This window comes from Haliotis asinina, chromosome 1, assembly GCF_037392515.1.
Source record: "Haliotis asinina isolate JCU_RB_2024 chromosome 1, JCU_Hal_asi_v2, whole genome shotgun sequence".
NCBI lineage: Eukaryota > Metazoa > Mollusca > Gastropoda > Lepetellida > Haliotidae > Haliotis > Haliotis asinina.
This window is the reverse complement of record NC_090280.1, coordinates 99,008,641-99,034,637: the sequence shown is the minus strand read 5'-3', so window position 1 is coordinate 99,034,637 and position 25,997 is coordinate 99,008,641. Positions and strand designations below refer to the sequence as shown.

The 25,997-nt window shown below is 38.5% G+C and overlaps 1 protein-coding gene across 1 annotated transcript in view; it reads left to right on the top strand.

Annotated features, from left to right (window-relative positions):
- The window catches only part of LOC137256362 (leupaxin-like), a 298,728-nt gene that overhangs the window by 258,569 nt on the left and 14,162 nt on the right, over positions 1–25,997 (top strand). The window contains exon 7 of the mRNA XM_067794158.1: positions 22,103–22,279. Coding sequence (XP_067650259.1) covers positions 22,103–22,279 — 177 coding nt within the window. The remainder of the gene's footprint in view (positions 1–22,102; positions 22,280–25,997) is intronic.

Genomic DNA, 25,997 nt, shown 5'->3' with positions numbered 1-25,997 from the left:
GTTTTACAGTTACGTAACCGAATTCAAGTTATCCCAGAAGTGCGATCTCATTCGCACCAAGTGCTTCCAAGTGCAGATTTCTGCGTATCATATCCACGCATACATAAACTGTCTCAAAGTCCCTGAACCATAATATTATCAATTCAGCCTGGCCTTATCTGTAACGCAAAGTTCCAAAACGGACCAAGTCTAGATTTTCTTAAAGGGCGTCGCTCTCCCACTTCACTAGCTAGGAGTCCTTTTCAGTATAAAAGGTTGAACTTGTCATTTCTAGTTCCATTTTTAGAGACTGGGCGTTAGTCTAGGCCACGTATAAATCTGATATAAGACTTGGTTCTCCGCGCTCTCATGTTTAAAGCTTGCACGTGACCACAAAACTGTCAAACTGATAACTTGTTTCCACGAGTTTATCTTTCGAGTGGTCGCACGTAACTCTAAACTGACATTACACTTGCCACACGTGGAAGTCAGCTATCGACGTCTGACGTCTCATGACGGTTTGGATATTTTAGTTGGACATGTTTGGTAATGATTAATTTTTTGGTCGAAACACACACAAAAAAGGTGATTCTTATTTTTCACAACATTCTTTTTTCGGCAGGCCGACATAAAGTGTCTAGCATTTACTACTTTTTCAATATACTTACCATGGCGATCTCACTCGACTTGGGCCCATTAACACCCTATTTCTGCAGAAGGAAGGCCGATGCGATACGAGTCTTTGACATTTATCACTTTATTGCCAAACAACTGGATAATATGCTGGCTAAAGTCCGCCTCTCAGGAAGCACACTAATCCGACCCAAGTGCAGAGCGATTTTCCTAGTCTACATTGCCTCAGTTCTAGGGAATAGTGGATTGTCCCGGACTCTGTTTGGATTTCTTTACTAGATTAAATTGTTAGAAATCCTATCTTTGAATTAAAAAAAAAGCCTTTAAATGAGGGAGTCAATGTCAGTCTACCTCACGGTGGCAGTATAAGTCGCTTTTGAGCACAGGATTTGTTGATTCAATAGTAAATTACTGTAGTATATTAAACGTGACAGCAATACAAAGCAACAAATAGCGTACTACCGGCGTTTATATACACATCAGATATGTCAAGGGCAAAAGCTTGATCCGGGTTGGCACGGCCAACTGCCAACGGTCTGGAGCTGTTGAAACGCTGCCTTATGATCCGCTTGAGCGTTGCCATGTGCTATGATACCCTACTTCGCACTAATGTAATATGCGGTGATTAATTAGAACCGACGGAGAAGAGCACGCGCAGCACTGTCCAATCATCGGGCTATCGAACTATCTCCCAGCCAATCAGCAGCCAATTAACAGTTTGCCTGCAACTATTACGCGCTTAATTACCTCCGATGTAGCTTAAGTGAGTTGATAACCTATCTCGTACTCTGACAAGTGCTAATGGCTTCACGCAAGGGTGTTGGTATACGAAACACTTCGCGTAGTTGATGAAAGTCAAATCTTTTTCAAATACATAGGCAGGAATATTCATGGACTAACGACTAGCCTCTGAAAAAAGTTCATAGTGAAAGAAAATAAAATGAAATGAAAAGAAGCCCTGAGACTTTCTTCATTACTGTAGGTTCGAGTGCAGCAATCGAACAAAGTGACTTTTGTTTGTTTGTTTGATTTTGTGTGGGGTGGGGGTTGTTTCTGCAATATTCCAATATTCTAGCAACTTCACGGCTCTGGACACCAGAAATCACATGTTGTAAGCACGAAGGGCATCGAACCCGGACCTTCGGGGTGACGAGCGAAAGCTTTAACCCACTTGTCCACCTCACCGCACCTCGACCGTACAAAGAGTATGACTATGTGAACATGCATGCATGACCGGTGTATGTCAAGCCAGTGGACTTACGATTGTCACGAAACGACAGCTTCGTTTGCAATTTTATTCATCATTTTTCAGTAGCGTCGGACATCGGAGAACGCGAAGTGTTTGGAAAAGTCCATTTAACTATTTTACTTGGACACAATGGTTTTTCCACGTAGTTAGTCACATTACTGACCATTAAAGGGGCGGTTTAGGGTCGATTAATTGGCAGACCCAGTATTTCTAATGAAATCAGTTCAAACCCACTTCATCTCTTAACCACTGAATTACGAAACTGCCGAAATATCACATGAAAGAGATCATATAGTCTGAAACACAGACTACAGACTGTGGAACAAATAGACATTTGTATGCGGCAAGTCTAGATTTCCGTCGTTTCAGGAAGAAAGTCTCAGGGCTCTCTTTCATTATGCATATATTATATTTTTATTAGCATCCATCTGCGGAACTAGGATTCAGACATGTGCTAAGAAGACAGCGAGTCTGACCACCCGATCCGCTTCTATATGTGGGTACAGATACGGGTGGATGGACAGGAAAATGTAATCTCACAGTCCCTGAACCACATTACTTTCTCCGCAGCTTAGCATTCCGTGCGATACTGAAGCCTTAAATGAAGCATGTCTTGATTTCCCAAAGTTCTGAATCTGTGGTCTCCCTGGGGCTCCTTTTTGATATAAATGGATTTATTTGTTACAATAAAAATTATATATATTCAGAGACTATGCGTTAGCCTTAGGAAAATGCTATGGCTCAGGCATTGTGAGTCCATCTGCAGGACTCCTTACTAGCTCGTAGTTTCGAGTTCATTGAAGCGCACTCAAGTACCTTACGACGAATCAGATGTACTTCAGCCCATATGCCGTGGAACACATGAACACAGAATCAGAATCTGTATCGTTGGTACGCCCTCAAATAATTTTTCTAATTATCTGCTATGTTAATACTCAGATATTATCTCTAAAATGTGCTTCCACATTGTTTATAGCATGTATTAGGATTAAACAAAACAGCTTGCGCAATGGCACTCTCATTCCCTGTGTGTAAAATACGGAAACACGTGAGGGAAACAATCCCTTTATCCTAAAATATCATTCGTGAAATGATTCACCTCACTCATTACATAGTGCCAAATGATTATCGCCACATTGGTCTATACATACACTCTCGCATTGGAGCCCCCTTTCTCAACAGACCCGTGAAGGTCCCGGGGTAGAATAGGCCTTCAGCAACCCATGCTTGCCATAAAAGGTGACTATGCTTGTCGTAAGAGGCGACTAACGGGATCGGGTGGTCAGACTAGCTGACTTGGTTGACACATGTCATCGGTTCCCCATTGTGCAGATCGATGCTCATGTTGTTGATCACTGGATTGTCTGGTCCAGACTCGATTATTTACAGACCGTCGCCATATAGCTGGAATATTGCTAAGTGCGACGTAAAACTAAACTCACCCACTCACTCACCTTTCTAAACATGTTACCCAAATTAATGATTTGTATTAAGAAAGTAGACACTACGTTGGGACCTCGACCGAGATTAAACGCTTGGTGAACTCATTTAAATACTTATCGGACAGTTACCATACACGTGTATGGTACTTTATAACATTGTCGGTTATATGGCACTTCATAACAGCATCCATTATAAGATTACCGTATAGAACTATCCGCTATATGGTACTTCGTAAAGCTATTCTCCATATGATTCTGTGCAACACTATCCATCATATGGTACTTTACAAAACTATACTACATCAGCCTGAGCAATACTATCCATCACACGGTGTTTCATAACACTATCATTTATATGGTACTATATAAAACTATCCACTATATGATTCTGTGCAACACTATCCATCATATGATACTTTACAAAACTATACTACATCAGCCTGAGCAATACTATCCATCACACGGTGTTTCATAACACTATCATTTATATGGTACTATATAAAACTATCCACTATATGATTCTGTGCAACACTATCCATCATATGGTACTTTACAAAACTATACTACATCAGCCTGAGCAATACTATCCATCACACGGTGTTTCATAACACTATCATTTATATGGTACTATATAAAACTATCCACTATATGATTCTGTGCAACACTGTTATATGGTATATTATAGCAATATCCATTACATGATACTTTATAATTCTATTCATAGGGGGTTATAACACTGACCATAATGCATGATGCGATCTGTTTTATGATACTGCATACCACCCTATCCAATGTGTAACACTATATTAAGACACAATCCATGACATGATATAGTATAAAACTACGTGATAGTAACGTCAGTAACCATTTGAGCACAACCACTAAACGTGTTGCTGGCAAACTTGCTTTGAAAGAGAAGCTTCCACGTGAGTTTGACATTGATCTTGTTTCCCCCATCATTTTCGAGACAAATTATTTTCTTCCAAACTCGATCACCACTCTCTTCCAAGAAATATGGCCACACTCTATGTTTCACCATGGAGCAAACAAGAATTGCGTTTGATCTTAGCTTTTGCATATACATGTATTGTTTGCATAAATATCATAAAGAAAAAGGAGGTGGGCACCGAAACATTCATCAACATGCAACAACAGACTCGGCTACCGACGCGTATAGTCTGGATAGCATTAGTCTTCATACGCATATTAGATCACGCCTGTAACACTCCGGTATTGTAGAATAGGTATCCACCAATCGCTGCTTTTGATAAGAGGCGTGAAGGTAGATTTTATAGCCTGAACTAGGTTGATTTTGTGTCAGCATGGGCTTGTAATATAAATCACTGGATTGTCTGGTCCAGACTCAGTCAATTATTGACAGCCGTCATGAATCTGGAACATTGCATAGTTCAACCTCAAACAATACACAAAGAAAAAACCCTCTCTTCCAGTTTATCCCACCGTCCCGGAGACCGGGTAGAAAAAACAGCTCGCACGTTCTCATTTCCTTGCTGTGATGCCCCCGCCGGCTCTCCGTACAGTCTATCCCGTATGCAAATCCCGTCAGTATTTTTAGCATCAGGTCACCTCTCTCTCTCGATCTCTCTCTCTCTCCCTCCTGTAGACAGACTTGCAGTTATTGACTTGTGTTAGTCTCGGAACCGGCCGGTCGGGCTTGGATGACGGAGGTTGCGATGGCGACTCGACTGGAGGCACTTCTTGGAGAGCGGGTCATCAGGGTGTCGGGCGAGCCCGTGGGTGTCAGGACGTTATGTGGAAAAGACAAAGTCATCGGATTTTATTTCTCAGCACAATGGTGCCCGCCTTGCAAAGGATTCACACCAAAGCTTGCGGAATTTTATAAAAACTTCAAAAGCTCAGAGAAAGGATGTACCCTGGAAATTGTGTTTGTAAGTTGGGACAAGGATTTGACATGTTTCACGGAATATTTCTCAACCATGCCGTGGCTGGCCCTACCGTACCAAGACCGGGACAGAAAGGTAGGTTACCCCACCCCTCCACCCCTTTCTTCCCCCAGCACACCCGACTGTGCCATTCATCAAGTGCTAAGTGACATTCCTTGTCAGACTGTCAACTTCCTACTGTCCCAGACAGTCTGACAGCTGCCCGTCAAACTGTAGATGAGCCAAAACGCTCACAAATGGTTTGGTATTTTTACCGTTATGTTTTATGAGTTACATGCCAGATTCGCGTAGTAGATAGGCCGCATAATTTAGTTCACATCAGCGTTTGCAGGCCTGTTGCTTTCCATTCTCCTGTGTAAGATCAACTTCGGAAAATTACGAGTTTTCTTTCCGTTGTTAAGTGGAACTTAGAAACTGATTCGAAGAACATTGTTAAAGTTAAAGTTGATAGAAGAACTCCCGGCATCGGTCAGGTCATCTTGCCCCAGTCCACACTCGTACGTTTATTTATCATGGACGCAATCAATTTTGCTAACAGTCTCACGTTTCTTCAAGAATAAATATACTAGCTTTCTCATTATCTTATACGTCATGATAAACCTGAGACGAGTGTACAAGTTTCGATAGCGTGGGAAACAGGGTGAGATTTTCGATTTGGTTCAATTACTCAAGTTGTGCCATTGTTTGTGTGGGAATGGAATGTCAACAATTCGGGCTTTGTTGTTTAAAATCCCTCTTTACAACGGACCGTAGGTAAACATTTTCTACGGAAGTTATCGCTGTATTGACATCATGGGGGCTGTAAAGCACGTGCATGTGTGAACTAACTTCAGCGTTGTCACGCGTGTGCGCGAGAGATTAGAGGGTGCGTGACGGTGTCGGGGCGCGAGCTATGGTCTGATGATACACTTTCGCTGTGTATATACCAAACTGACAGATTATCGTTTGTGTACGCTCCTGACACGATGAACTGATACATATCGAAGTCAAGCTTGGCATTTTCAGCATGCAGTGCTATCTGAGAGAGGTGTCTGGAGTTCATAGCGGAGACACGCTCAGATTCTCAACACGTTTTTCACCTGCGTCAAGGTTTCTTTGTTCTTCGTGCGTGTACTATTGTGTCATACGACACGGCCAACATTCAGTGCTGTCTGCCGGCTAGCGGCATCACCTCGACGACACATACACTTATTAACTTCGTTGTCGGAGAAGCTGCAATGCAGGCTGAACATTCATATATCTATCACAAAGAAGATATGACTTGGATTTGATCTTCTCTCGTGAAAAGAGAACAGAGAAATCGATAAAATTAACACATGCCTTGAAGAAGTCAATTCATTATGGAAGCACAGGTGTGCTTTGATTCCACAGAAAAACGGACAGAATGGATGAATAAAATTGTTGAGAGACACCTCCTTATACACGCACACAAACACAATGCACACATAGTATGGGATCCATAGTATTGAAGGTTAGTTTGCAGTTTTGTAAAGGACTGAAAGTAATAATATATCAAATATGTACATTGGTGAGATCATCCCACTCTGTAATAACAGGTAAGAGCCACTAGAAGACTTTGTGCAGCCTTTCATTTTTACAGGTAATATATTGCAGACTATGCAGGTTTTTTTTTTCATTTAGTCTTGTCACATTTTGGGGTACAACTACACCACCTGCCCCCTTGCCCCCTCTTACCCCCATCCCTCTATGTGCATGTCCATTTAGTTATTGTAGAATGACGAGTTATAGGTGCATATGTGTTTGGAAACAAAGAATTACAGCTGTAAAGCATACACTCTTAGAAAGGGAGTGAATGCACGTACTAGTTTTACCTGATGTAAACTGTAACAACTATAATTGCTTAATGCCAAATGAAATGTTCAGAATATATAGCTACAATAAATGAATTTCCATATTTTCTTGTCTGCCATTACGGATATGTCTATCATGAAATGAATGTGTCTGTCATATTTAGTAATGAGATCAAACTGTCTTTGGACCATGAAATAGGTAAACTGAATTAATTTGCTATTAAAAAGAACTGATTGATGGTAGGTACGATGAATGAATCAATAATTATTAGAAAGAAGAAAAAGAGAGTTTTTTCACTTAAATCTAGTAGATATAAGGTTATGACTCTATGTATCTTGATATGTTTGATGTGAAGCGAGATATGTGTGGAATCCTATTTACTGTCCAGACATGTTCCATCTTTTCCAGTTCGCAATAAATAATAAGCTCCCAGTTGCAAGCAGTATTACAGCTAACTGACTACAGTGTTGTCATGGTGTGAAACTCATTTTGTATTGTTGTTAAGGTTTTTATGACAACAATTTCTATTAATTTTAACATTTTCCATGAAAACTACTTTTCATTTATTAGTGCATTGTTAAGAACGCCTCCATGAATAGTTCCTGTGAAGTGAGTGCTCTGTTGAGTGTACTATTATGATAAGTGCTTGTGATTTAAGCACTCTGTTCAAGTTACTTTCATGACAAGTATTTGTGACTTGCATACATTGTTCAGACTGTCTCCATGACAAGTGTGACTGATGTTACTACATTGTTCACAATACTGTCTGGCAGCTACATGTGATTTAAATGCATTGTTCAGACTACCTTTGTGACAACTATTTATGATTTTACAATGCCATGTCCATAAAACTGTCCTGACAACTATTAATGTGCACTACTGCTAAGTCTATGATAACATTAATGCAGCATAGCCGTTACTCATTTCCAGTTATACAGGTGTAATCAATCTGTCATGTCACATGTCTGTATATGTTCCACTGAATGCCCAGCTATTTAAACAGTGCGGCCTTTATGGCTACTTAAGTTGTCTTATTTTAATTTATATGTTGATGTTGTGCTGTGATTCATAAGGCACCCTGTTGTGAGAGTGGTCAAGATATTGAGGGTCAGGTCAAAGGTCAGGTCAGGCTCTGTAGAGCACCTGTGCTATTTGCTGATCTGGCATATTGCTCTTATTGTATATCATAGTTTATCCTGGATTTAGAATGAGCACTAAATAACCAGCCTGCCTAACTGTGGTACCAGCCTTATCTGTCTATCGGTGTATATTAGCTCATAGCTCACCTGGCAGAAAGTGAGTGAGTGAGTTTAGCCTTGTGCTGCTTTTAACAATATTACAATAATAATATCACCTTCACACCCACTGCTCGAATCGAACATTGGAATCAAACCTGGGTCTTCGGTGTGTCAAGCAAATGCTTTAACCACTGGGCTACCCCATTGCCCTAATGGTGGAAAGTTTAGCTTGTAACCAATTTTCTGTAATATCAGCATTGTCTCTAAATATTTGAACTGAAGAAACTGATGAAGCTGAAATTATATGTTTGTTCCGTATTAGTAGCCATTTTGAAAAGTCTGTTGAAAGCCATTCTATTTTTGTGGATGATGATGAAATTGTTGTTGTTTACTGTGTTCTGCATACAACTCATCCCCAGGAATGACAGTAATATTTGTCTTGTTTTAACCATACTCTTATATTCTCAAAATGACCATATGACTGATCCATCATCTTCTGCCCTGCCCCACCTTTGATATATGTAACCTGCCTGTACATTTGGTGAAGTGCCTGTCTTTCCATATTTTAAACTGGTTACTGAATACCCAGGTGAGCTACAGGTTGTGTTCATCTATGGAATTTCCTATTAGAAAAGTCGTCTTGTGTGTGCCTAAGGATTTACAACACAACTTTATTGGCTACAAGTAATACATTATTTATTTAATCAATATGCTAATCCCCTCAACCACTTAAACAAACAACTGTACCTTTTTTAAAGCAATCTAAGTCACAGTGTCATTTTCCCAGTCTGTTTATCTAAACCATTATTAGCTCTACAGAAGTTAACAAAGAGGAATAAGGGTGTTAAATTAGTGACTAAAAGTGCTAGTCCTTTCTTGGGATTGCTGTCTTCTTTGTAAATAATTTTCTTGTCTAGAATCCATAATCTGATGTCACTTTTGTTGGAAGTTGAGTATTTAGCAATCAGAGGTCAGAGCTTGGACATACTGACAGGTGTCAGTGATTGGATGAGGGTGATGAGGGGAGGTGAGTGTAACCTGGTTGTCAAAGCTTTCGCTGGTCATGTCAGACCCAGGTTTGATTCCAAACATGTGTACATTGTGTGAAGCCCACAAGTCCTTTGGTGTGATGTTGCTGGAATATTGCGGAAAGTGATTTTAAACCATACTCACTCACTCTTCTTGAGCCCCACAAGTACTAAGTTGTGTAATGTTGTCACTTGTGGTTGGAGGTGTCTGTCAAGTCAGATTCCTGTGCAATACAGGAACCATATATTGTGCGTCCATTTCCAAATTTTGCCTCAAATAAGTCCATCGTTGAAACTGTTTAATTATCATGCAGACCCAGTTTGCAGTGTATTAAATAGAGCATTTGCCCAGAGATCGGAAAGTCATTGTTTAATCTACTATTGTGTAGTACCTGGAAACATTAAATGATGGTACTTGTTACCCTGCCAGCTTTAAGGAGATGAGGCAGGTTTACTCTGAGTCAGTACAGTGGTAATGAGTTGGGTATCCTGCAATATTTACTTTAGTGGGCTAAAAGCATAAACTGAACATATGCTCTATCATTAACACACTCACATATGCCTGCATACTCACCACACACGCACTTGCTAGTGGTGTTCGATTACTTGAAATAATCAAAGATTAATTGCAGTGATCAAACAACCAAGCAATCAATCACATTATGTCATAATGAAGCATAAATGAATTCGGAACTACTGTTTAATTTATGTTCATGATATATTAGTCATCACTGTAAAAAGCAAGTTGCATCGCTTTACACTGGATGTGATGTTTCTGAATATAACTAGAAGCAACAGAGAACCATGTTAAACAATAACAACTTGACCGTGAAAAACTGACACTATCCAATTTTTGCCGATGATTGCTTGTTGGTAATGAACCAATGATACGTTCAACTGATTCACAACCATACCGCTCACACACCCCACATACACTTACATCAACTGATTTAACTAATTATCAACATGTTTTGCAGGGGGCTATTAAATGCACTCTGTCCGACTGTCCATGCATCCATCTGTCTGTGCACATTTATCTTTTCCAGAGCAGAACTGAAGTAAAGTATCCACTGTTTCTTCACCAAAGTTGACACATAGATTGGACTAGTGGTGTACAGGTGCCTTTTGATACTTTTGGAATTCTGAATAAAATATGTTTTTTGCCATTCCATGGCAGCAGGTTTGACTTCGACTGAAATTGGTGGTAGTGCTCTTTTCAGGAGCAGAACTCTCAAACCGTTCACTATTTCTTCACTGATCTGGGTACATAACTTGGTCTACTGGTATACTGGTGTCTTTTGATAGTTCTGAATAAAATACGTTTGGCATTTCCATGGCAACAAGTTTGACCAAAATTGGTGGTTGTGCTCCTTTCTGGAGCAGAACTTTAAAAACCTTTCATTAAGCTCCTTCCACTGTTATATCTACACACCAAAACATTTGGCATAACAATAACTTATATTCATGAAGGATATTTTGCCATTGTGGAGGATATTGATGACTTTGTCTTCTTGTTTTCATAGATTTGACATTCATGGTGTTCAGAAGTTTTCCAGTTTGAATGGTGTTGCTGAAATATGGTAAAAGGTCAGGATATCTGAGATGATCCTGAAGACGTATAGACACAAAGACACTAGGAGTTGTATGAAGTTTGATATTACGTCACCAGTGTTTCTGCCATGTATATTGATGAGGGTGCAGTTGCCAAAGTAATTTTCTAAAAGTATTAAATGCTGAAACAGTAATACTAGCACCTGGGAATCATTGACACCATTAAATATTAATTAGAGCTATTCTGGAAACTTCATAGAATGACTTCATGTTCACTGCTCCACATACCAGACATTTTAGAAAACTTGCCAATCTGCTTATTCCAGAATGTAATAAATATTATAATATTTTTAAATATGTCTTTGATAGGAGCCATCAGTAATCTATATAAACAGTTATTTACAGTACTATAACTGAAAACTTAAAAGTTATTTTAAAAACATCAAAACATGCCGGTAGTAAATTGTTATCTAATGACTGTTATGATTACCATACCTACTTGTCAGTTTAAGAGAAATAGATAAACAGCTTTTGAAATGGAAATATTTCCATAATCTTTTCTGCCAACCTTAATGTTGTGGCATATATTTGTAAAGACCCCACTACCCCACCCCCCCACCCCACCAACCACAACAGAAAAAATATTAAAACAAATATTAAAACATCAATAAGCAAATATATGACATAAAGCAAAAAATTATAAATGAAAAATTATAATTAAAATTAAAATTAAAATTCAGTTGCTGTCTCTCATGTTTAATGTCACATCTCCTCTGACTCTCTGACCTTAAGAGCAGGTGTTTATAATTCCTCTTGGAACACATCCAGATGGAGGTATTATGCAATGCTTTTTTTAGCTCACCTTCGCTCAACCATCAGTGCTATACCATCATATGTTTTCTGGCGTCTATCAGCATGGCCATGAATATCTCATATTTCATCTCAGTTTCTTTCCCAAAACAGCATGTCTGAAAGGGGTAATTGCATTTGTCCAGGACATCAAAATCATTATTTCAATGTGACTGTCTGGCAGTTATCTTTAATTTCTGAAAAAGTAATTTTTCCTCCTTAAAGAAGTATTAGCATGGAGCTGAGATTTTTATGGATGAGATCCATTCCATATGTACTGACTACTCTGTAGGGCATTTTTGGCATCTTTGGCGTCATTGGTTCCTGGAAATATTTTCTTGGAATTGTCAAGAATTTGATTAAAAACCAGCTGTAGATTTTGCATAGTCATTTGAAAAGATGTATTCCTTTGATGTTACTTTTATATTGACTTAACAACAATTTGTAATATTTGAATTATTCCTGAGTGGATAGCCTAAATGGATTGAATATTGATAAGGGATGTATTATGGTGTATTTTAGCCATCCACAGAGATGCATTACATAGCAGTTGATACATCCAACTGTAGTAATATGAAAGCATATCAGATTGAGTAAAAACTACTTCTCTACTTCTGAGAAACATGTCAGCAAATACACTGACGATAGGGAGTCACCAGTTTGATGAAAGTATTGCATTTTCATTAATCAGGCCCACAGTCCCTGAAACAAATATACTGAATAGAAAAAGAAACACAACTATTAATTTTTTAATTAATGTATAAATTGTAATGTAAATATTGTATATTTCTTTAAGTATGTTCATTTCAGAAACTGGATATTAAACTGTATTCATATCAACATATAATATTGTAACTGTTGGCAAAATAGACACAAATTGTAATACCAGTTCATTGTTCTACAAAGTTTATCATAAACCTACAAAAACTATAAGGTGCAATAGCTCTAACCAGTTTATCATAAACTTACAAAAACTATAAGGTGCAATAGCTCTAACCAGTAAATGTCAGTATGAATGTTACACAATCTTACAATTACATTGTTAAAGTGTTGAATATTATATTACATTATTGCACAATGGCAGCTTTCTTCCCAGTTTCAAAGACTTTCAGTTTTCAACTTGTGTAGGCTGAAAGCTGAAGGAAATGCATGCCTTGGGTGCGTAATTCATTAGTTGTTGAGTCATTTGTGTAAAATTACATCACTTATCACAGATAATGTTCAACTGTGGTTGGCGTGTTCTCAACAGCTTTTGCTGAGCTGACTGTTAACTCGGATGACATGTCGTGCTCCCCCATTAAAGCAGAATATGCGGCAAATTGAAGAAGGCAATTTATTTCCTCATAAAAGTCACCATTCTCTTATTTTTGGGTTGTAAATATCACCCTAACTTCCAAGGTAAACATGTGAATTGTAAATGTGTTGTATTCAACTCAAAAAGAGCCCTTGAACTATGGAAGGCTCCGAACAAAGGAGAGTCTTCAAGGTAAACGGAAAGTTGTGTAGTACACTGAAGAGATAAGCTCTATGTTAAATTGTCCTCAGTTAACAATACTTTATTATGGGAGTTGATATTCACTGTCACAGATATTCTTTGGCAGAACTTATAAATTGTTTATGGGTAGATTTTGTTCATATGACATATTATATACAAATTATGTCAGCTGAAAGCAAGAATTATGACATGAACCCTTTGTGTTTTGAAACGAGCTCCCTATTTTATCAGTGTTATCCCAGTTTCTTTATTTTATGATCTGATCTGGGGAACACCAGAAATAGGCTTCACATGTTGTACCCATGTGGGGTATTGAACCCATTCTTCAGCATGAGAAGTGAACGTTTTTACCCATGGATACTTTTCATGAATGAAACAAGCATCATCATATACATACTGGACAGAAATTATGGTATGTGCAAATTTTGAATAATAATCTATTTATTCACTGACACACTGATAAAATATCAATCAAAAAATAAAACTATCCCAAACTTATTTCATCCAGCATATTACTTGAATCATCTTGTGTGGTCTCAGAACCAACAGTGAAGGTTGTACAGTTTTTACTTGGAGATGGTAGGGTAGCCTAGTGATAAAAGTTTTTGCTCATCATAAAGAAGTCCAGAGTTCAATTGCACACATGAATACAATCTGTAAGGCCCATTTCTGCTGTCCAACACTGTGAAGTTTCTGGAACATTGCTAAAAGCAGTGTAAAACTAAACAAACTCATTCACTCACTCACTTTTTTTTCATGAAAGAGTGAGTAAAGTTTAGTTTTACACCACTTTAGAAATAAGCCAACAACTTCATAGCAGGGGACAGTAGAAAAGGGCTTCACACATTGTATCCATGTGGGGAATTGAACCCGGATCTTCAGCATGATGAGCAAACGCTTTAACCACTAGACTACCCAGTGCCATTTTTCATGAATGAAACAAGCATCATCATAAATACTACTTGAGTCACCTTGTGTGGTCTCAAAACCAACGGTGAACATTGTGCAGATCTATTCATAATTGCATCACTCTCACCTAAAAAGTCATTCTGATTAGATTAAATGTTGCCAAATTCAAGAGACCAAGATTTGGAATGCAGAGCTGTCATGCGTGTGTGAAGAAAAGGTGTTTCTTGGGTTGTTGCATTAGTGCTGATTATCTCAAGAAATTCTCTGTTCAGTGATAAGCAAGATGGAGATGGTCTGAAGCAAAGCTGTAGTAGTGGTGAATTTGCTAAGGTTGTGTCATAACATGATGGGAAAAAAATATTAAGGAGCAACCATTTTTGCACTTGCTTATGGTTCTTTTTTTTTTTTTTAATAAACCTCCCATCCTAGCTAGTAATGAGTTCCAGGCAGGATTCTGAGATCCACAGCTTAATGATTAATCCCTTGTTTCTAAGTCTGTATTCATTCCATCCTCGATAATGATTATTCCATCATTTTCCTTTTGTTTATTGAGAATGTATTTATTATATAGTGACGTGATTTAAAAGTGTATATGCTGTTGCACATTTTAGATTTTTGGTGGTCTGTTATGTTGTGTGGTGCTGTTTTGTGTCTGATGCTTGCTGGAAGCTGATGTCTTTGAGACCTTCTGCCTGTATTTGAAGAAATATGGTAATCATTATTGGAGGCCGGTGACTTTTAGACCCTCTTCTTGTATTTAAAGAAATATGGTAATTATCATAATAGGTTTGGGTCTTTTAGACCCTTGTCTTGTGTTTGAAGAAATAAGGTGATAATTATTGGGAGCTGGTGCCTTTTAGGTCCTCTGCCTGTATTTAAAGAAATAAGGTCATTATAATTGGAGGCTGGTGCCTATTAAACTCTCTACCTGTATTCGAAGAAAGATGGTAGCACTATAAGCCGGTCATGATTGATGTATATGGTGTTACTGCCTGCTGTAAGTATCCGACAGTGTTCTACACCATTATACAAGGGTTGTTACACTATTGAGTTACAGTTGCCTGGAACATATTATCCAACCCCTGGTTATGTGATATATGTAAGTATGAATCTTTAACACTAACACAGCTATATAAGCGAGAAATAATGATTTCAAGGTTTCATAGACTAATCTACACTGAATTTTTTATTAGTATAAAATCGATAAGTATAATGCAGTAATCCATTTACATACAGCGCTGTAACAATCATTGCAATATGTATTAAGTTTATTTTAAGATTAAGAGAAGAAATTTAAAAGAGTTTAGTGTTACGCATTTACTCGTATTTGAATAAAGCCTATTGAAACTATTGCAATTATTTTTTAAGTTATATTTTGAGAATTTGTTTTTTAAATGAGCTTCATATGTACCAAGGTATTACTTTTTGCCAGGATGCATACATGTTGTACTTGGATGTATCAGTGGTGGCTTAAATCAATCCATGAGAACTATAGTCCCTTTGACTCAAAGGTGAACTAAAAAACTAGCAAACATAACATACTCAATGAAGCGCTGATCATAATCAAAACATCATATGAACTGAGGTTTTTGCAGAATGTTTATCTCCAAAATATAAAAAATTGTTTGACAAACTATCATTATAATATTGACAGTTCACTGTTTGTTAGGAGGGAGGATTGCAGAGAAAGGGACAGCCAGGTGATCAAGAAGCATGTGCACAGGTGCCTACAAAGTTATTTATTCATTAACTTGCCATCTCCATTCTTTCTCACACACCTGGCTGTCCCTTTCTCCTCCCTTGTATAAAACCTGAACAGTGTCAATATTTTAATATGATGTGTTAAACGACTTTTTTATTTTTAGGACGAAAATTCTGTAACAACCTCAAGGTAGGTATGATGTTTTGAATATGATCAGTGTTTCATTGAGTACTATAAGTTCATTATTTTTCGAGTTAGATTGCAATTTGAGCCAAACAGACCATAATTCTTTCCATTTTTCACAGACAAAGCTACCCTGAATATTATATAAACATAAAATCAGTCAGTGTCATTCATTTGAATAAGGCCCTATTAAAACAATAGAAATTTCTTCTAACATTTTGTTTTGAGAGCTTGTTTTGGAAATGAACGCCATGTTTACCAAGGTTTTAGTATGTGCCAAGATACATCCATCTTGTACCCAGCTGTCTCAGTGTAGAGACTTACATCAATGTATGAATCTATTAATGTACAGCTATCAAACAGTCTATGCACCTTGTGAAGATAGAGGTACACTTGACTGGATGTGAACGCTCTGGGAAATCACTTGTTCCCATCTCCCCCACCCCTCCTTATCTTCCACGTCTGTTATCACAGTCCTCCAAGTTGTGCTTGTCTGTAGTAAGGGAGCCCAATGATGGCTGAGGCAGCTGTGGGGAGGATGGGGCGGGGAGGGGGGAAGGGGAATCCCACCGATGCCACCACTTCACAAGTCACTTCTCTCCAGATATTGTTATCTTATCGGGAAGGATGCTTCAACACGCCAGACAATGCCGGCCTGGGAGTACGGCATTAGTGGGGAAATTAGCAGGCACTTGCGGAATACCAGGATAATGCTTACAGCCTTCTGTAAACACTGGTACCAGCTCAACATTGTTATACATACAGATATCTACATGCTCCTGTAAACAATAGTATCTGTTCTGCATTGTTGTGCTTGAGCTAATGAGCTCAAATGGCCATGTAAACAATATTGACTGTTCTGTATTGTTGTGTTTGAGCTAATGATCCAACCCTGTCTTGTGAACATTGACTGCTCTGTTTTGTTTTGCCTAAGGTGATGACCTCATGTGCCCTTGTAAACAATATTGACTGTTCTATATTGTTTCTGCTTAATCTAATGATCCCACCTGCTCCTGTACACAACTTTAATTGTTCTACATTGTGGCATTTAAGCTAATGATCACATATGCCCCTGTAAACAATATTGACTGTCCTACATTATTGTGCTTAAGCTAACCAAACCTGCCTCTGTAAACAATATTGACTGTCCTACATTATTGTGCTTAAGCTAACCAAACCTACCTCTGTAAACAATATTGACTGTCCTACATTATTGTGCTTAAGTTAACCTAACCTGCCCCTGTAAACAATATTGACTGTCCTACATTATTGTGCTTAAGCTAACCTAACCTGCCCCTGTAAACAATATTGACTGTCCTACACTATTGTGCTTAAGCTAACCAAACCTGCCCCTGTAAACAATACTGATTGTTCTACATTGTGATGCTTGTGCTCATGATCATATGTTCCCCCATAAACAATACTATCTCTTCTATGTTGAGGTGCTTTAACTAATGACCTAACCTGCTTCAGTCAATGACCTTGTGTACCCTTGTGAACTGTATTGTCTGCTCTACCTGATTGTGCCTAAGGTAATGACCTCATGTACCCCTGTGAACTATATTATCTGTTCTAGCTTTTTGTACTTCAGTCAATGACCTTGTGTACCCCTGTGAACTGTATTGTCTACTCTACCTTATTGTGCTTAAGGTAATGACCTTGTGTACCCCTGTGAACTGTATTGTCTGCTCTACCTTATTGTGCTTAAGGTATTGACCTCATGTACCCCTGTGAACTGTATTATCTGTTCTAGCCTTTTGTACTTCAGTCAATGACCTTGTGTACCCCCGTGAACTGTATTGTCTGCTCTACCTTATTGTGCTTTAGGTAATGACCTCATGTACCCCTGTGAACTGTATTGTCTGTTCTACCTTATTGTGCTTCAGTCAATGACCTTGTGTACCCCTGTGAACTGTATTATCTGTTCTAGCTTTTTGTACTTCAGTCAATGACCTTATGTACCCCTGTAAACTATATTGTCTGTTCTACCTTATTGTGCTTAAGGTAATGACCTCGTGTACCCCTGTGAACTGTATTGTCTGTTCTACCTTATTGTGCTTCAGTCAATGACCTTGTGTACCCCTGTGAACTGTATTATCTGTTCTAGCTTTTTGTACTTCAGTCAATGACCTTATGTACCCCTGTAAACTATATTGTCTGTTCTACCTTATTGTGCTTAAGGTAATGACCTCGTGTACCCCTGTGAACTATATTGTCTGTTCTATGTTATTGTGCTTTAGGTAATGACCTCAGGTACCCATGTAAACATTATTGTCTGTTCTATGTTATTGTGCTTTAGTAATTACCCAGCCTACCCCTGTAAACAATATTGACTGGTATCTTGTACTTGAGCTAATGATCTCACACCTGGATTGTTGGCATCAGACCTAGTTAACTACAGACAGTAATCGTGGATGTTTAAAATAAATACATATGACATGGCACCAATTAGGCAGAAAAGTATCAGTTTCTCCTACATCAAACAGGGAAGTGATTTTTTTTATATTCCCAGGATCTAACCCATCCATTTTGACAATCTGGATCCATTTTGATATTCACAAAAACCTATTCCTAACTGAAACCTATTCCATTGTTTTTGTGACAGAGACACTAATCTGACTGCCAGCGATTATCTTGGGACTGTTTCAATGTTGTTCCTTTGTTGGTAGGATCTGATCTGCCAGACCAACATCTTCTCCTGAGTTACTGTATGGCAGGTACTAGATAGTCCAGTTGGTTGTCACTTCTAGTCTAGATAAATGGTAAATTGAGTTGCTGGTGTGGAGATGGTGGTGTTTATATAAAGATAGCAGGCGGTTCAGTGTCTCTGCCTCGGCTTTGAATTCAGCTTGGAGAGATATGTACGTGCTACATTGCATTTGCAGATTACAGGGTTAGTGTTTGGAGAATAACGACTTTCAGTTTCGACACAAATGATTGATGTACAAAACATATGATCTGACACTTGCTTGTTTTTTGTGTATAAATTTGACTATGTTCTCAGCTGGAAAGTATGAGTTGTGTTTGTCTGATCATGGAATGGATATAGGTGGCCTAGCTGTTTACGGTGGACTTTGAGAACTTATACCCAGAATTGCATCCTTATTGTATCCCAAAAGTATGGTTGACTTTCCAAGTTTGCTTTAGATGTTTTAGTAATTTACCAGCAAGTTTGCACTCAGGGCTTTTACCAGCTCAGTAGATTTGTACGACCTGCACCATAACAGATATTCCACCCACATGGAACTGACTTTGAACTGTCTGACCTTACTGAAATATCACTCTCTCACTCACTCACTCACTCACTCACTCACTCACTCACTCACTCACTCACAAAATGCAAAATATTGCCCTACTCTGTGTACTGTGTCATTATAATTAGAGTAGGCGCTTCTTATGGGATTTCATATTTCCTCCATCCATTTACCTGTGCTTCCATCTGTCCATCAGTTGTAACTTCTAAAATCTAGTCCAACCCTAAACCACGGAACATAATAATGTCTCTCAATCCCAAAGGGAGAGCTGCTCACAGTATTAACCACCAGATGATCTGGTGGAGACTAGAGTATTCCCACGCCACACCTCCACATCTGGAATATCACTGAGTTTGAGGTCAGACAATACTCATGCACATGCAGTAGACACTCACACACACCACATGTGCACACACAGCATGTATCTGTCTACGACTAAGTACCCCTGTCATCATCCAATATTCAAAATGGCAGCCTCTACAGCACACTGACAAATACAACCTTTTCCCTGTAGCATATAAATCTTTAGAGGATGTCCATGACATCCTTATTTACAAGAAAGCTGGATTAATGATAATGACAATTCAAAATGGCTGCATCATGAAATATGTTCAAATTGCTCTACAAGTTATCTTTTAAATACCCCTGCCAAATGGTAGAGGGGAATATATAAGAATTTTCCTTGTCCATCTCTCCATTTACGTTTGTTCCTGGAGCACAACACAAGGACCACACTTCTGATAAAACTTTCCTTAGATATCTATCAAATCATGATTTAGTGCTTGTTGTTTTTCAGAATTTTAGAAATTTTTACTTCTTTCATTTTCATGACAGCTGGACTCAAATGAGGGAGTCGTTTGTTGGTTGTGTTTCACTTGAATACCATCTATTATTTCTCTATAATACTGTGTGAGACAAGCCATGATTTTAGGGGTCTTTTCAGGGATTTTTGATAATTATATATATTGTCTGGTTTCCATGGCATTAAATTCCAATACATGGAGGGTTCATTTTGTTTTTATTTCATCACTTACACATCAAATGATCAGCTGATTCTTATGTTTTCAAAATACAAGAATTTTAACCTCTACATTTTTTCTCAGTCAGTAAAAACAAATGTAATTCCCCAAATTATCCAAATTCACACAGTAACAGCAACCTGACTATAGCAACAATAGCGTGTCTCACAATCTCTTTTTCAATTTTCTCCTCTAACAACCTATCTTTGTAGTGTTTACACGATGCCATTGAGAAAGTGGTCAGGTGTAACATATGTCATATTTCAGATAACACTTTCTTAGTAAAGTACAGATTCTATTACATTTTAGGTTGAGTCGCCTCTGGGATTCGTACCCACACCCTCCAAGGCAGGCACCTAATAGCCAGCACACAAAGTCAGCCACCTATCCCGCTCAGCCACGGCTGACTTTGTGTGCCGGCGATAAGGTGCCTGACTCGGAGGGTGCAGGTACAAATCCTGGAGGGGACTCAACCAAAAAAGGACTAAAATTTGTACTTTACTAAGAAAGAAAGAAATATGACATATGGTATATCTTTGTAGTGTTGTGGCCTAAATCTGAATCTCACAGGGGCTCCTTTTCAGTTTAACAGAAGTTATTTATTTGTAAACTTTTGTATATTCAGTGACTAAGCAATTGTCAGTCCCCAAGCAACGAATTACTCAGATTTTGATTCAGTGTCATTGACTCCATAGAATAAGTCCCAGGTGCCTTCTTTCAGGAAACTTACCATTGGCTGGGGGATAACAGTACTTCATGCTTGTCACTCTGTGGAATGTACCTGCGGTATTAATGACTTGAACTTGTGGCAATGACACCAGGTGTTCATAAGATGAGAGTAATGCCTACAAGCTGCTTCAAGGATCAGGATAATGTTCAATTTGAGGAGAGGGATATGAGGAATGTTTTCAGTGGCATGCAGGCTGTTAGACTGTGTCAAGCGTCAGTGTGCATTTAGCCTTGTGTTTTGTTGGCGTGGAAACCTTTAATGAGGCACACAAACTGGATTGCTGTCGGTTTTGAACTGTTGTGAAACTGTACAAAAAGGATGTTATCAAGTCCTGTAGATGCTGCCCTCATGACTATACCTGGATATCAGATGCTCTGATTTTACTAAGGGATCTTGATTCATGGTATTCCCAGTGCATATATATTTATAGTCAAAGCAAACACCATTATATACTTCTTACTGAGCTTCCTATGTCGGCAGGAGGTGCTGCTGGATGTTGTGGGTTTATATTGTGAAATATTGATGATCCATGAGTGGACAGATACACTGATGGATCCATGTGTGTCTGTGTGCTGAAAAATTTATAGATCCATGAGTGTCTTTGTACTGAAACATTTATAGGTCCATGTCTGTGTAGAAACATTTATAGATCCATGAGCGTCTGTGTGCTCAAAACATTTTATAGATCCATGAGTGTCTGTGTATTGAAATATTTATGGATCCATGAGTGTCTGTGTCCTGAAACACTAATGGATCCATGTGTGTCTGTGTGCTGAGAAGCTAATGGATCTCTGTATTGGATCTCTGTATTGGGTTGTATCTCTGACTAACTTCATACAATGCATGTAGGTTTGTGTTCAGGTCAAACCTGATATGAAACATCAGTTTTGTATATTTGCTTTATTTGTTAATAATTGAGTTGAAGTTCAACATGAAACAGTGTTATTTCTCAAACGTAGCAGCAGAATGTCTCAGCTTATTTGCAATGTATTTTGTATACAAATGTGTAGATGAGGTAACATGTGATTTCAGGCAAAGCTGGTGAAGAAGTTCCGAGTTCAGGGCATCCCGAAGTTGGTGCTGCTGGATGGGGAGACGGGGAAGGTCATCACAGTGGATGGCTTCAACCATGTACAGGAAGACGAGGCAGGCCATGGCTTCCCCTGGAAGTTAAAACCATTTCATGATGTCATGAAGGGAAAGTTACTACATGATAAAGAAGAAATTGATGCATCAATATTGCAGGGGAAAGTGGTTGGATTGTACTTCTCAGCTCACTGGGTGAGTAAATTTGATGTGCAGTGACACCTGCAATACCAACATGTCCTAGCAGTAACACCCTGTCCTAGCTATGTCCTAATGATTCCACCCTGTCCTGGAGATTACACCCTGTCCTTGTGATTTTTCCATGCCCTAGAGATTCTCATATGTCTGAGATATTCTTCCATGCTCTAGAGATTCTCATATGTCTGAGATATTCTTCCATGCCCTAGTGATTCTCATATGTCTGAGATATTCCTCCATGCCCTAGAGATTCTCATATGTCTGAGATATCCCTCCATGCCCTAGAGATTCTCATATGTCTGAGATATCCCTCCATGCTGTAGAGATTCTCATATGTCTGAGATATTCCTCCATGCCCTAGAGATTCTCATATGTCTGAGATATTCTTCCATGCCCTAGAGATTCTCATATGTCTGAGATATTCCTCCATGCCCTAGAGATTCTCATATGTCTGAGATATTCCTCCATGCCCTAGTGATTCCATCATGTCTGAGATATTCCTCCACGCTCTAGAGATTCTCATATGTCTGAGATATTCCTCCATGCTCTAGTGATTCTCATATGTCTGAGATATTCCTCCATGCCCTAGAGATTCTCATATGTCTGAGATATTCCTCCATGCCCTAGAGATTCTCATATGTCTGAGATATTCCTCCATGCTCTAGAGATTCTCATATGTCTGAGATATTCCTCCATGCCCTAGAGATTCTCATATGTCTGAGATATTCCTCCATGCCCTAGAGATTCTCATATGTCTGAGATATTCCTCCATGCTCAAGTGATTCCATCATGTCTGAGAGATTTCCCCCGTGATTCCTACATTTCCTGATGATTCCTGATGATTCCTACATGTCTAAGAGAGTGTCCACCATGTCATTAAAATTCAAGAATGTCCTAGAGATCTGATGATTCCACCATGGAATAGAGATTCCACTTTGTGCTGATGATTCATTCCACAATGTCTGAAGGACAACAGATTTAATAATTTGTTGTGTTAATACAAGGATTATTATACTGAAACCCTACAGGGATAGACTTTAAACTGGTGTCATTGTAAGAGGTAATTCTAGAACGTTGATCTGCTTTTAACAGCAAGCATATTCAAAGTGTCATTTTGTGCATCAGTCTGTCTTTTGTGAACATTTGATGCTTGATTTGATTATGAAGCAGAAAGTAGGAGGTATTAAGCAGATCTTTCATCAAGCCAGATTCTGCTTTGTTTCCTTAGGCTTTTTCCACCTCATCCATGAAACAGGAAGTCTCCATGGACTATCCTTGCACTAGCATCACAATGTCCAGTTCACATGACTCAGAATCTACAACAAATGGGTTCACTATAGTTGGATTCAGAAAGAGTGTGATTTTGCTGATATCAAAGCCATTCATTGATCCATTGTGTGGAATTAAAATGTCAGCATACACATTACTTTCAGCTTGCTAAATGTGTTGATTTTGCTAAAATATTTATGCTACGAGGAAACAAAATACCTAGATGGTCTAACCATTGGAAATGAGCTTCATGTTCTTTCCCATGATTTATAAACTTTAGTGGCAGTATTGATAGTATTCCCTAGTGTTCTTACAGAAATATCACTAAGTCAGCTATCAATCTGTACTGAAAGGATAATCAAATTCAAGTTCTGATGGCCTTAAGACAGAGTTGACACCTGTAGTATTCTGTAGTTAAGGCCATCCTCTTTGGTTAAGTGAGGAAAGCATCAGAGAGTGGGAGGTCTTAGTTTGATTGCCATGCTCCCACTCACTCACTCACTCACTCACTGACCCACCCACCCACCCACCTTTAGGTACTTATGGATGCTCAGCCTGGGGCTAGGCTATATGAGTATGAAACAAGGACAGGTCAGATTCGTCATTATTCCATGTCTTAAACATGGCTTGTTATCTCAGCTGGATGCCGCCATAAAACCTGCATTAATCTTGACAATTACATGCGGCCATTCACACAAACATGCATGCTATGAAAGTGCAATAATCACACCTTTAAACCTTATTTGACATCCCCTCATCAGTAACTAGTGACAGCTGAAAGGAATGGGCTTGAGGATGTTGAGCTATATAATGAGATTTCCTTAAAACTCAAATTGCAGTGCATCCCTGCCAGATGAATTCTAAGATTCTACCCTTGAATAGAAAGCTTAGGTGGCATCCTCCTCAGGGAGTTGAGAATTAAGGTTCAAGTGATCTCCTTACATAGATAAAAATATCTTGAGCCCGGAGCATGCACTGGTGGAGTGGAATCTTAACAATGTCTCACTAGCTTTACAATTTATATATATTATCTATATTTATCTATATTATAGATACATATCTATTTTTTTACACCATTACTGTAATGATGGAAGTCTTCACTGCATACAAGTTGAAATGCAAATTTATCATGTTTATATACTATTCATTTGAAGAATTAACATTTGTTGTCATGTGAATATAGTTCATCCATATATTTGAAAAAATTCTCATGACACATTAATTAATTGATAGGTTTTTTCCTTAAATTCTTTTCTGTAAGATGTGTTGGATGTGTTGTTGAGCCAACATTCCTCTGTTTCCCCTTCATTACCATAACTGGTATAGATAATTGGCAGAACCCAATTACACAAAGTGAGTGAGGTTGCTTTTATCCTGCTTTTAGCAATATTCCAATAATATCACAATGGAAGACGCCAGAAATGGGCTTTACACATAGCTTGGGAATCAAACCCAGGTTTTCTGTGTGACAAGTGAACTTTTTAACCCTAAGGCTACCCCCCCAGTTACATACAGAAATGCTGACATGGTTGTAACTACCGTATTCAGACATTGATTGGTAAGGCTGTATAAAAAAATTAAATGTTTTTTGTCAAAAGTGATGAGGGCGGTAAGACTTTGTTCTTGATTTTTAATTGAAAAAAAAGTGACGTGGGAGGAACACTTTTATGTTTTTTCTCTCAGAAGTGCAGCTTAGGAAATTTAGCACATGTTAATGAGTTGTAGATTCAGTCACACTTGTTCTTACAGACACTCATTCATATAGGGGACAAATGGCCAAGTCAAATTACTTTTCTAAAATGGCAATAAAAACTTGTTGCAATAAATAAAAGTGACATGCCGATGCCCAAGAAACATTTCACTTTTTTATTTAGCCTAACAGTTGCAGTGGTAAGGTCACTAGCTGGGCCGAGAGCAGCATGTGGAGAATTGGTTTTACTGTTTGCAGGTATTAACAAAGCCGTGATCATTATCTGAGCTTGTTACTTTTGCTGCTGGTCCCTAGCCCCAGTCTAGGAAAATTTCTTTTGGTCTTTCAAGCTGTAAAGTATGTTTAGAAGAAGTCTAGAGGCTATACAGGTCGCAGACACTTCATTTTTGATGAAACCCACCCGCGTGAGTGTTACGCTGACAAATGTTTACAAATGATTAGGATTGAAAAAGAATTCTGGCATGCCAAAAGAAAACAACTCTTGTGTTACAATTCATGTTACCTTACACAACTAGGCTATATGTGGAGTGTAAATAGGCGCAAAATGGGATTTTTCTGTCTTTCAAGGTGAATGAGATAGTGTATTCACATGGGTGTAGCAGTTCATATTACTTGTAAAATGTGTTATATTTGGCATTACACTTATCTCAGTAAAGTACAGATTCTAGTAATTTTGTGGGTCAAGTGCCATCCACACTCCCAGAGTCAGGCACCTAACTGTAAAACCCCAAAGTG